This window comes from Coenobita brevimanus, chromosome 22, assembly GCF_032717465.1.
Source record: "Coenobita brevimanus isolate Jiangsu-jjx chromosome 22, ASM3271746v2, whole genome shotgun sequence".
NCBI classification, from domain to species: Eukaryota; Metazoa; Arthropoda; class Malacostraca; order Decapoda; family Coenobitidae; genus Coenobita; species Coenobita brevimanus.
The window spans coordinates 39,906,801-39,920,444 of record NC_136975.1 but is presented as its reverse complement, the minus strand read 5'-3'; the positions used below and the strand labels follow the sequence as shown (position 1 = coordinate 39,920,444).

The 13,644-nt window shown below is 40.6% G+C and overlaps 1 protein-coding gene across 1 annotated transcript in view; it reads right to left on the bottom strand.

Moving 5' to 3' along the window:
• The window catches only part of LOC145392344 (TGF-beta receptor type-1-like), a 111,102-nt gene that overhangs the window by 32,063 nt on the left and 65,395 nt on the right, over positions 1-13,644 (bottom strand). Inside the window, exon 3 of the mRNA XM_080266746.1 lies at positions 3,636-3,768. Within this exon, the coding sequence (XP_080122872.1) occupies positions 3,636-3,768 (133 nt within the window). The remainder of the gene's footprint in view (positions 1-3,635; positions 3,769-13,644) is intronic.

The following is a 13,644-nucleotide window of genomic DNA, read 5'->3' as shown; positions in this document are numbered from 1 at the left end:
GAAATTAAAATGTCAAAATGGTGAGTTGAATTTAGGCAAAAACCAAACATTTTATACCCTGATTCACCAAGAATAAGGTAATAGAGACAAAGCCATGAGTCAGACTAGCTGTGCAGTACCCGTGACTTCATGCTTGAGTCTGTTATGATGTATAAACACAATTTATAGTTAATATTTAACAAAAGTACCTTAAAATGACATATAAACACATCATCAGGATCTCTGAGGATGGATTTGAAATGAAGTGAAAACGTTTCATCAGAATCTCAAAGGGTTAACCCGTTAACTGCGCATGGCGGTTTTTTGGAGGTGTCTGTGGTGCGCAGACATCGGGGCAAAAATGAAATTTCCCAAAGGCCAAAATTTGTAATAGGAATTGAGAGAACACATGCCAAAGTATATAGTAACCAAATATTAGCTCAATATTTACCTTGGTAAAGCCATGGATGAAAATCAAAGTGTCTGACTCCCAATTGAAATGAATGGATTTTGTTTTCTTTTTCGGTTTGTTTCGGTTTCGGTTTTGAAGGCTCAAACATGCTTGCATGGGTCAGCCTTAGTCACCATGGCACTATATTCAAAATTCACCTCTGCAGCCAGGGCTGTATTGAGCAGTTGCACTCGGAACAGCCCAGGCTGTATAGAACAGTTAACAGGTTAAAAGTAAGTACAATTCATTAGTTAATGATGTCTGATAAGTGGAGGTGTGTGGTTAACTTAAGAGAAATTTAACATAATTTCACTCAGCAAAAAACTTTAAAATCTTTTCACACTGCTTTGTAATGCCATACACTGGTGTGTTTAACACCATCACTATTTTTGAGAACATGTACAAAGATAGTTACAGTATTTATTCTAGTTTCAGCCAGTATAGAACTTCTGAATAATTTCACATTTTCAGGTCATATATACACTAAATCATCGAGTAACGCGAACAATAGGGACTGGACATGGACTGTGATACTCAAACCTGTGCCACTCAAACAACAGCATGTTAGCAGGTATGATGGCACAATATGTTCTAGCAACTTTCCAAAACTCTCACTTTTACCCATTCTTACCACCCTACCCCACATACATTACCCCCTACTTATACCCACCATCAGGTAAAACACTGAAAGAGATATAACTATTGTACTTAAGCACATGAATGATATTAAAATAGCATTAACAAAAACAAAAGTTAGGCTGGGTACCCATATGTTGTTGATGCGTAGCTCCCTGGCACACTCCCTCTCCCCCAACCCCAATGTTGTTGTTGTCATAAGGTTTCACTTTCTCTCGTATCATGTGGCCTTCGGTAGGGACTTTTTTTTTTTTTTTTTTTTTTTCTCTGGCACTCCACAAGCCCTGTGAGTTTCTCAGTCAGTTTCAGGACAACATTACGAACTTTAACTGCTACTAGCTTCACATAAACAGTGTGTCCAGACATCTCGAAATGAACGGGTCTTGAATTTTGCTCTCTGTTGTATTGTTTTTGTTTTTTCTTGGAAGGAACAGTTTGTGGGCTCCTGACCTTTGGTTCCTTCTTCCTTGCATTAAAGAAAAATAATAATAATAATAACAACAATAATACACTCTATCAGATACACTTACATGAAGCTACAGTATGTGGTGAATGTTTTTGCGTATCAGATAGAGCCAGGATTCCAGAGGCTTGAATGATGAGTATATGGAAGCATGGCCCATTGGATTGGGCAAACCTGGGTTATCTGGATGTTGCTTCTCCTCACCCTGCCCTAGGGTGGGCAAGGAGGTCTGGATGATGATAAATACACCTAACCAGTCAAACATCATGCCCTAGCCAAGCCTACCTTGAACATGCTTAGAACACTTATATTAACCTACAGCTGGGCAAAATCATTAACACAAAGCATATTTTATAATAAAGTGCTGAATATCTCATGCTATTTACTGAACAGGGTAAGCCAGGATAATTTTGCTGTGAATTATGGTTTTTGCTAAATACAAACTACCATGGAATATTGACATTTTTATTGCTTTATCTATACATTCAGCCCTTCCGGTAAAGATGCCTATAATTATTTTTGTATATATATATATATAAAAAAAAAAAAAAAAAAAAAAAAAAAAAAAAAAAAGGGCCCACGCCGCAGACTGGGGGGGGGGGAAATGTCTCGCAGTGAAATTACCCACACCCGACAGGGTAATTTTGCCGCAACTTAATTGTTATAATTGTGGGGGCACTTAGTGGTAGGTGGGGGCATTCACAATCCACTCACTCAATGTAGTGCCATTTTGGGTGCCTGCCCTTTCCTCTCTTCCTTCCTTCCTCCTCTGTCTTACTTTCCTTCATTCTTTCCTCCTCCTTCTGCCTACGGGTGACTTTACACTCTCTCTCCTGTCCTTTCATTCATTCTTTCCTCTTCCTTCTGCCTATGGATGAATTTACACTGAATGACAAACCAAATAGTTTCCTGTACATCAAGAAACTATTTACTACGCTGGGTGGTAACCAATCAAATCAATCAATCAATTGCCAGATGCCATAATCCTGTAAGGGGTGGCCATTGACTTTGAGTTATTTGTTTTATGGGGAGGGGCACTAACCCTCCACCAACCCACTTGTTGACACGTAGGGAGCACGTATGGTTTGGTTATATGGTTACCACCCAGCGTTGTAAATGGTTTCTTGGCTTACAGGAAACCATTTGGCTTGTCACTCAATGTAAAGCCACCTGTAAAGGAAAGAAAAGCAATAAGAAGAGACAGGAAAGATGGGAGAAATAACCAAATTACGGTGCCTCGTGGTTTAGTGGGTAATTAAAGTGCTCCAATTGGATTGAGCCTTTGCAGGTTTATATCCAAGGAATGGTTGGGATTTACTGCTCATGTAAAGTCACTCAGGGATGAGCGAGGCTGGTCACTCCTATAAAAAGTAAGGACCAACTTGCCTAGCCCCGGGCTCCTATGCTCCTCATGGGGCAACACAGGATTGGATGATGATGATGATGATGATGAGTGTCTGTCACAAAATTCATCATCATCATCATCTGTACCACCTTTCCCACCCTCGGGCAGGGTGAGGAGTAGCAACGTCCAGACAGCCCAAGTTTGCCCAATCCAATGGGCCACGCTTCCATTCACTCATCATTCAAGCCCCAGGAATTCTGGCTCTATCACGAAAATACAAGCAATAAAGTAACTTCACTTTTCATTACAAAACCTTAGCTATCCTAACCTAATCGACCCCTGCCTAACCTAGATTATACTTATCTACCCTAATATTTTTAGAGTAGCCTACGTATTTCACAAAATTTATTATTTTCGCAAGTTTTTTCAATGCGAGTCTTTCAGTGTTAGCATTAATTTCTATCCCATATTACTACGCTGATTTCAGTAAGGTTAGGTAGACTTGGCCCTCAAACAACCAACAGAACTGAAGTGTGGCCCTTGGGATGGACTGAGCTTGACACCACTGCTATTGATTAAGAGATAGACATGCATGCCTACTGTAAAAATACGTAATATTACTGTACTAAAAACAAATGCTGGGAAACTAATCCCATTTTTCAGTGAAGATGGTGACCGTGATGATGACAATGACAATGGTCATGATGATAAAGACTCTTAAGGTGACAGTAATGATAATGACAGCAATGGTGATGACTAACCTGAGCCTGAGCCACTAGAGGTGAGGTCAATGAAATCTCTTATTGGAGTGTGAGGTCCCATTAGTGGTACTTCAGATCGATCGAGGATTGACTCGATGTCAGGGAATCCTTCACGTAGCCGAGTGGTCCGCTGCTGAAAGGTTGGGTTAGGTAGGGATATGTTATACATTTCTTTTGAAAAGGAACAGTCAAGATTGATGGCTTAAAAATATAGGAGTGGCACTGGTACAGCCAAGCAAATTACCGTGTATAAAAACAGTTAAGGTACTGTATAAGTTTCAACATTTCAATTCAAACTCAATACCTATACTTAAAAAATGGTCTATACTTGGCTCCCATACTGGAATTATACTCAATTTATTACTCCCAATTAAATAGGCAGCAAATATTTTTTTTTATCTTCTCAATCACGAGGCTCAACTTAAAGCAATACATAGTCCTCTACTGCATTAAATTTCACAATGACTACAAAACTGACGTTAAAGGATGACAACCTCTTATCTTCATGGCACTGTCATAGGAATTTTACAAATACAGTACTCCCAAAATGACATACAGTACACAGGTGCTCCTGAGGACAGTCTGTATATGTGTATATTCCTCACACCTCAACACACACCCAGTAAAGCCTGGATGTCATCCTTCAAAAAACTTCGTTGACTCAGTGAGTACATGCACCTTACTTATGGTGGGATGCAGCACCTAATAACTCTAGATGGTTGAAGATGGGTGGTAGGTAAATGCTGATACAGAAAGATTAAGTGAAAGAGTGACTGACTGTGAGGGTCACACATTATATACTGTACGCCTGCCCTTCAGAGGGTGATAAACATAATCTGGTACAAAAGAGGAACAAGGGAACTTCTTTAACCAATGAGAATACAACCCAAGTACAGTAATCCCTCTATTATCCAGACAACCATTACCTGGACAATCCATTATCCTGACACTGTGATCTGGCTGTTCAAAACCATTATTCATACATTTTTTCATAATCTCCGGACAAAATGCTTGCATCCGGGCAGAAATTATGGCCACATGAACATCTTTGGGCCCAGCCAGGTGGGAATAGTCCGGTTTTGCCTGTCTGGCTGGGTAGTTCACCCAGCAAGTGCTAGACCCCCCCCTCAGTCATTCTCAGTTCCTAGGCGACAACAGTGTAGTAAACATCTCCTCTCGGACAGATGTAATGGTGGCTTTTGTGGCTGTTTCCTGCCTGCCTCAGACCTTGTTATTCTTTGAATGCCTCTTCATTGGGTGTGTGATGATGGCCTCTTCACCAGGGAAAAGGAAGAGGGTAGTGATGACTCTAGAGAAGCAGGAGGTCCTTGGTAAGAATGAGGAGGGATAGTCGAATCGTGAGTGTTGACTATGATTTTAATCTAGCTTACTGTACAACTGTACCATGATTTTATTCCATCCTACCATTATGTTTTGTGTGCCCACTGCATTTTTTTTGTGTGTAGCCTTTTTTTTTTTTCTTTCTTTTTTTTTCTTTTTCTTTTTATGTCTCTGCAGGGTATGGCCCTGCAGTGGTTATTGCTTGTCTGTGGTTGATGGGTCTGCTTGAACATGGTAATTGCTAGGCTGTGGTTTATAGGTCTGCCTGACCAGGTAGAGTAGTGTTAAACAGGAGCAAGTTTTGTACAATATACCGTAGTGTCCTTTTACACTGACTTTCAAAGTTAGGTTATGTATGAAGGGGGGCCAGGACAGAAGTCCATTACCTGGACATGCCTTTGGCTCTATTATGTTGGATAATTAAGGGATTACTGTACTCCATCAGCACAGCTGGAAGTGTCACTGGATACAGGCACCTATTTAGGTGGATGGTATGTCCATATCCATTCCACCAAACTAATACGAAGAACCTTCCTTCAGCTGTGAAAGAGCCTATGAGCTACCTATAAGAAGTGCTATTGATGGGAACATGGATTCCATATATATCACTGGGTACTGGCCAGTGGTGGTCAGCGCAAACAAAGAAGGACCTTGCGCAAGCGCAAAGCGCAATCCACGGTTCACTACCTTGCGCAAGCACAAATGCACAATCTGATAAATATTTAGCTTGCACAATGTCGCAAAGCACAAGTGCAAACCATTTGCGTATATTTTTGGGAATTACTGAAAAATATTGAGATATTTAAATAAAACAGCATAACTACTTACTTACTTTTATTTATTATTATTATTTTCTATTATCTGTAATTTGCGCAAGTGCGCAATCTAATACTGTATTTAGTTTGTGCAATGTCGCAAAGCGCTAGTGCAAATCATTTGCATATATTTGTGGGAATTACTGTAAAATATATATTGGTATAATTAAATAAATTACTAAATTAGCAACCTGCCAACCACCCGCGGTGACTGAGGTACAGTAGGTCACTGTCCGGGAAAAACAGCCTATATTTACCAAGGCATTGGCAAAGATCACGTGATTACTGTATCATCAACTCTCTCTCTCTCTCTCTCTCTCTCTGACAGAGGAGGGAGGGAATGGAGAATAAGAGAGAGAGGAGGGAGGGAATGGAGAATAAGAGAGAGAAGAGGGACGAAGTTTATGCCTTATCTCCTCACTCAAAGGGACGCTCCTTTGCCATTCCTGTATTTATTCTCTCTCTCTCTATCTCTCAGAATAATGCTCTTTATCTCTCTCTCTCTCTTGTCTTGTCAAGACAATTTATTTAATAATTCAATATAGATATACAACAGCATCTGTAATTTGTTACAAAAACTAAAAAATCATGAAAACAGAGTATTTAAATCAAATATCCACAGCCTAATAAATTATTAGGCTGTGCATATTTGATTTAAATAATATGTTATAATAATTTTGTAAGGAATTGCATATGCTAATCTTAATAAATAATGTATATTTATAATTAATTTTAAAAATATTAAAAATACATTATCTCTGTTGAAGTATATTAAGAAATGCTACTAACCTCTTCCCTCCCGCCTCCCCCCACCAACCCACCCTTGCGACCTGCCCCAGCCTCCCCCATCCCTTGTCCAGCCATGCGGGAAGCTCCCAAACCCACGTGTCCCCTGGAAGACCACATGTCCCCTGGAAGACCATGTGTCCCTTGGATTGCGCAGTGCACAATCCACAGGGCTGGTGCGCACCTGCCTTTTCATGTGCGCAAGCGCAAAATTGCGCATGGTCTCGTGCGGTGTGCAATAACGATATCACCGGAGGGCAAGGGTGCGCAATTGCGCTTTGTGCAAGTGTTTGCGCACCTGCCCAGCACTGGTACTGGCACCTATTTAGGTGGATGGTATGTCCATATCCATTCCACCTGACTAATACAAAGAACCTTCCTTGTGCTGTGAAAGAGTCTATGGGCTACCTATGAGAGGTGCTACTGATGGGAACATGGATTCCATGTATATCAATCATGGGCTAAATTGTCCTCCAGGATCACAGTCTAAAAGCTTATGTCAGGGGGCCTTGTGATTCTCATTCTGAAGTAAAGAATATTTTGGAAGAACTTCCCAAAATGTTCACTCCATATTAATCTGCTCTGACAAGAGTGCATCCATTCTCTATTTTTTGCTCTAAGAAAGTACACTCATCTAATGGTTTTTTGCCCCTAAGATGTGAAAGCCAACTGACTGGTTGACGGTCGTGTGCAAGTTACATAAAGTAATAAACAGTCACTCATAATCGTTGCAATATCATTATTTTTTCTCTCCCACTTAATATTTATGAAAAAAAAAACAGTCAACCAAAGTTGGGGATTATCGTACCTCACGCGAAACATGTACCCTCGCAATGACGTCACAACCGGTACCTGGACCAAAGCTGACCGCCACTCACAACAATGTCTGGGAGTCATACTTCAGCACAGGTAAGATTTCCGTGATATTCAGCTGTTATTATCAAGGCAGGTATGTAAGACTTAGCGTGATAGCTCTCTTAACCCCTTAACTGCAGGGCGTCACTTTCGTGACGCTTGGGAGCAAGGGATCATACCGCGGGGCGTCACTTTTGTAATTCTGTGTTATTTTGAATTCCCCCAGGCTTTCAAGTGGTGGCTTGTATTATCTATCAGTACTGCCAATGTCCAACACTAGTCAGCACTCCTAATCTCATCTGTACTCCCATCCATTGTTGACAATTTAGCCATTTTCCCCATTCTTGACTCCCCTCCCTACCTCCCCTCCATTACCCTATCCTCTCGCCTGCCCGGCCGTGCTACACTAAGTAAATCTTCCCTGGAATTTTTCACTGATTTCATCCATTGAAATAAGCCCTATGCCCTATTCTTATACCAAATAATATATACAAGAAAGAAATAATGTAAGTGAGAGTGCCATACACCTAGAATTGGCTAATTATCACCTGACAACACCTCATTGCAATCGTTCACCAATTTTCGCTGTTTATTTCCCCTTGAAATATGCTGTATAATCTATTTTCGTAATAAAAATATATAAAAGAAAGGAAGGGAGAAGCCTAAGTGATATTTACATTCACCTGGAACTACCTAATTATTGCAGGCCACCACACTGTATTCTACACTAAGTAAATCTTCCCTGGAATTTTCCTCTAATTTCATCCATTGAAATAAGCCCTATGCCCTATTCTTATACCAAATAATATATACAAAAAAGAAATAAGGTAAGTGATAGTGCCATACACCCGGAATTGGCTAATTATCACCTGACAACACCTCACGTGCACTCATTCGCTAATTTTCGCTGTTTATTTCCCCTTGAAATATGCTGTATAATCTATTTTCGTAATAAATATACAGTACATATAAGGAGGGAAGGGAGAAGCCTAAGTGATATTTACATTCACCTGGAACTACCTAATTTTTTATGTATTGTCTTGGTTTCCTGCCAATCATTTCATTGCTATATATTAGCAGGTCTCACAAGGTTAAAGTTGGCAGTACCTGTATTGCACTCACCCTAGCCAGGCGGCAGGAGGCCACCACTATCAGTTCACTGTCGTCTTTCAAGGTGAAAGTACGTCTGATTCGCTCCTGCTAACTTCTGCCGCTTTTTAGCCCCATGCAAAGGGCCCTGTGACCTTTACCCCCTACTAAACCTCGTGTGGAAAGAGGTAAAGGGCTGACAATTGATAGAGAGTGATTACGATCTTTCTATTGAGTAAAACAGTGCAAGTGGAATTGTAAATAATGTGTAAATAATGTGTAAACAGCAAGTGAAAGCAATGAATGTAAATAAGTGAACAGTGGAAAATAGTTTTATAAGTTACTTCAAGTGACAGTGCATAACACAGTGTAAATAAAACAGAAATGTAAATAATGTAAATAAAACAGAGAACGTAAATAGAAATGTAAATGAGTAGTACAGTATTATAAGAATATGAGTATATATACTAGGAGTAATGAAAGTGAAAGTTTCACTCTAGCATGTATGAATACTATGCGTTATGAGAGTGAAGGTGAAAGTGACATTCACTCTCAAAGCTGGGATACAGGACGAGAAAGTGAATGCTACGTATTTTACTGAAAGAAATTGAATCCCTACAGTGATGATAAACTACTATTACTGAAGGAAACTTATGGATAAAGACTGTAGATATATATAAGTGTTATACAGTAACAGAAATATAAACTGTGAGTGTTTTTATGAATAATAGACAACACCAGCAGCGAACGATTGGAAGTGGGATGGTCATACGCCCTCGTAATTTTCATTGCTTTCACAGTGTTTTTTCTTTAGGAGTATGGATTCCAAACTATTTGAGAATCATAGAATAGTGTTTCCAGTGATAATATCAGGCTGTGGTAATCATATTACGAGTTGTTGGGAAGAGTAAAGTGGAGACTTCGTTACCCAATTTCAGAGGTCTCCACAAGTCCTACAGTACTCGACGAAGGCTCAACAAACACCCAAGGAGAAAGCTGAAGGTATGTGCCATAAGCATATGTGATTTTAATATTCTAGGACTAATAACTGACTTTTGGCAAATATTTTTAGAGAGTCTGTCAGAGCGCAAATATGCCCACGGGAGCCGCAGGTCAAAGCAAAACAAGACCGTGGTTTAAGGGTTAAAGGTGAAGCATGCAGTGGTTGTGCTTTAGTATTGGTTTTAGTGACTAATAGTGATGGCGAACCTTGCGACAACCAGGTACCTGTAGGACAACTTGGTAGCATAAAGATTAAATTTGATAGTCGTAATGAAGTGATTTATGAACTGAATCAGTATAAGTATTGCTAGGTCCTGACTCCAGGGGCATAAAGCCCTGAAACTGGGCAGTACTACATAGGGAAGATGTCACAAAAACTAAAAGATTTCCATGTTTTTCCTCCTAGATAGACCTGCCCGTGGACCGCTATACCTCTGCGGAGAACAGTATTTGGTTACCTGATTTCTTGGTCTTATGTACTGGTGATGTTTGAACTTCATTTTAGTAACAGCAAGTCTGATCTGAAGAATAAGATTTTCACATCCCTACCAAGGACTTAAGCCAAAATTAGGGTTCATTTTGCTTGACAGGTGATTGTTAGGTTAACCCCTAGTCCTAATTGCATCAATGGATGTGATTTGAGTTTTATGCCAAAATGCCTAATTGCATGGATTGAGTGGGGCCTGTAAAAAACTGTGGAGCGCTTCTTCCGCCCCGATTATGACGTACATGGCTTCAGGCCAATGAGAACTCACCCCTGAAGTAGCGTGAGGGGGGATCGGACCAACCTGGGCAGTGGGGGGGCACCCCCCCCCTGGTCTGCCTCCATGCCACCCTCTACCCCACTCCCTCATTGTCCCCCATCACCCTCCCACCTCTCCATGCACCTGCATCTCTCCTCCCATCACCACCTGTGTCCCTTCCCACCCATTCTCGCCCTTCCTCCCACCCTGATAGCCTAGTGTCCCCCTGAATCCCACCCCATCCCTCCCTCCTTGTCCCTCTACCCTCCCACCCCCTACAGACCCCCCCGAGAGGTATCAGGCCACCAAGATGTTACAGAACACATTGAAGTGCTTTCTTTTCATGCGAAAAGTTGGTTATTTTTCCAACCCCTGTACCTATAGGCCTACTCCCCACAGCCTACTTTATCTCCCCACAGCCTAGTAATCTCCCCACACCTACATGCACCTGTTTTCATAGTTGGTGTGACAGAACACTTTGAAATGATCTGTTTCTGTAAGGAAAATATGTAGTTATCAAAATTTTCAAGTTTTAGAGTATTTTCAAGGGGTAACTTTTATAAACTTGTTTACCTTTGATGCACAATTGTGCAGTAACCATTTGGCCTACGGGGGTACGGATTGTGTTGTCAGATGTGTAAATTCTTCCTCTTTAGCCAGAACACATTCAATTTGCCCTTGGTGAAAGTTGCCAAAACACCCCAGAATTGCGGCTGTGGGAGGTACCCTGCCTGAAATAATTGCGGCCTTTAGGGGTTAAGCTGTATATGTTAGGCTATTATAATTTTTATCACCATAAAGGTTCATACACACCTAATTATCTGAAATCCAATCAAAAATTTGTGTTTAATTTGACTATTAATAAAAATTCAGGATTTAGAGTGAAAATTTGCTAAAGCTAACGGAAGTGTTCACCTCTAGGTTAACTTGCCTTGACAGACTTCTATCTTGTGTAAATATTGATTTACAATGCAAATACATTAATTTGTGCTTTAAATCAAAATTTATGCAAAATGGAAGTCAGTCAACGAGTGCTGATCTGAAGGGTAAATATCCGCTAATTTTAGCACATTTAAACTCTGAAACCAGATTTTTAGTTAACAGTCATATTAAGCACAAATTTTTGACCAGATTTCTGGTAATTAGGTGTGCATGAACCAGTAAGGTGATAAAAATTATATTTTCCATTTAAAAGTGCCGATTCGGTAAATGACCATCGATTCGGTATTTCCTCACACCGCTTGGAAACGGCAGGAGTTGCCCTTCCTGGTTTTCATGTCTCTTGGAACAGTGATGAATCTTTTTTCTTGTGTGATTCTACTTGTGTTCTTGCACAGTGGAACAAAGAACCAATGGTGGTTATTTGCTCACGAAGCAAAGCTCAGCACAACCACCATCACACAGCTTAACTGGGGATCAGTCTTGTTTTGTCTCCGGGCATGGTGGGCTTATGACGTCATGGCCACTTGAGGCTTGTGCTGCCATCGACCTCTTTTTGTGCAACTTTGAAGGCTTAGATCTCCTAATTTTTACTCTGGTCTGTCAAATTAAGTATATCATAGGATTGTTCAGCGCATCTCCTCTTCTGTCTTTCTTTCCTTCATTCTTTCCTCGTCCTTCTGCCTACAGGTAACTTTACACTCCCTCTTCTGTCTTTCCTTCATCCTATCCTCTTCCTTCAGCCTGTGGATGACTCTACACTAAGTGACAAGCCAAATGGTTTCCTGTACACCATGAAACCATTTACTACACTGGGTGGTAACCATATAACCAAATTTTGGTGCCTGGTGGCTTAGTGAGTAATTGTGGCGCTCCAATTGGATTGAGCTGGTGAAGGTTTATATCCAAGGGGTGGTTGGGGTTCATTGCTCACCTAATGCCACTCAGGGATGAGTGTGGCTGGTCACTCTCATCTTAAATGTCTGGACCAACCTGTCTAGCCCCAGGCTTCTACACTCCTCATGGGCCAATGTTGGAATGGATGATGATGATGATGATGATGGGGGAAAAAAAAAAAAAAAAAAAAATGACCGTCAACCAATCCACTGGGTTGTTTTCCTGTCAAATGCCAGAGAAAAGAACCTCCTTGGAATCTCCAGGAGGGTATGGGGATGATCCCTATGGTGGTACAAATCTAAACTGGCGGCTAGGGTGTGGCGCGACCCTCTGTACAGTGTTGCTATGTTTCCCATACCCACGATGGGAAACGACTATTATATATGTAAAAGGCATCACAAATACGATAAACACCTATGAATACACTGTTAACGTGTGTATTATGATATATGAAAGAACATTAAACTCATTATGCCTGAAATATTTATACGGCAATACAGAAACGTGGCATAAATATTTTACTGTGTTGCTAAAAAAAAAAGTAGTCACTTTTATTGGCTTTTACCGTAGTTCTGGGGTGGGTAATAATGTCACAATTATGATTATATGATAATGTGCAGGAATATAAGTAAAAAGATGCCAATATCTTAGTAAAGGAGAAAATAATACATTAAACCCTTGTGAGCGGCAACACTCACACAGACCCAGACTAACCTCATGTCACTTTCCTTTGTGTCCTTACCTCCTGGGTGGTGTGGAAATAAACTCAAATTTATAATATGTACAATATAATGTTAATGAAAATAACCAAAATGTATCCTAAAACACCACAGATGAGAGAGAGAGAGATGGAGGGGGGGGGAGGAAGGCAGGCCAGAGGAGGTGTTGAGGGATGGAGGAAGGGAGGGAAGGAAGGAGGGAGAGAGTGACTGAATGAAAAATCATGGCGCCGCACCAGCGAGGTCATCTGGCGACATATGTAAAACAATAATAAATATTTTTAAATATAATTAGATATAGTAAAAAAATAAAGAAATGAAAGCATAAGTTTATATCACTCATAAAAGAAACAAAATTCCCCAGCGTGAAGCACATCTCCCCCAGGATATATGGGGAGGCGGGGGGTCGTGCATATGGAAAACATGGCAACACTGTACAATGCTTTGTGCCCCATCCTAGCCGCCAGTTTAGATTTGTCCTACCATAGTGATTTACAGTATTTATTCCACTGCAGTGATGCTCTCCATTACAAAGTGTATGCTCTCTCTCTCTCTCTCTCTCTCTCTCTCTCTGCAAGTAGATAGAAATTACTGGAGTTCATGTTTACATGCTGCCAACCTTTTGCAATGCATTGCAGTAATCATACTCCCCTCTCTCCTTTTGAAAGCAACCAAGGAAGTGGCAGTGAGTCATTTATGACTTCATGCAGGTATCAGAAGTGATGACAAAGAGGTATCATCCCTGACTCAAGAGAACTAAGGAGTGGGCACATTACTACCACTCCAATCTATAATACCTCATGAGGAATGAAAACCTTCCTTA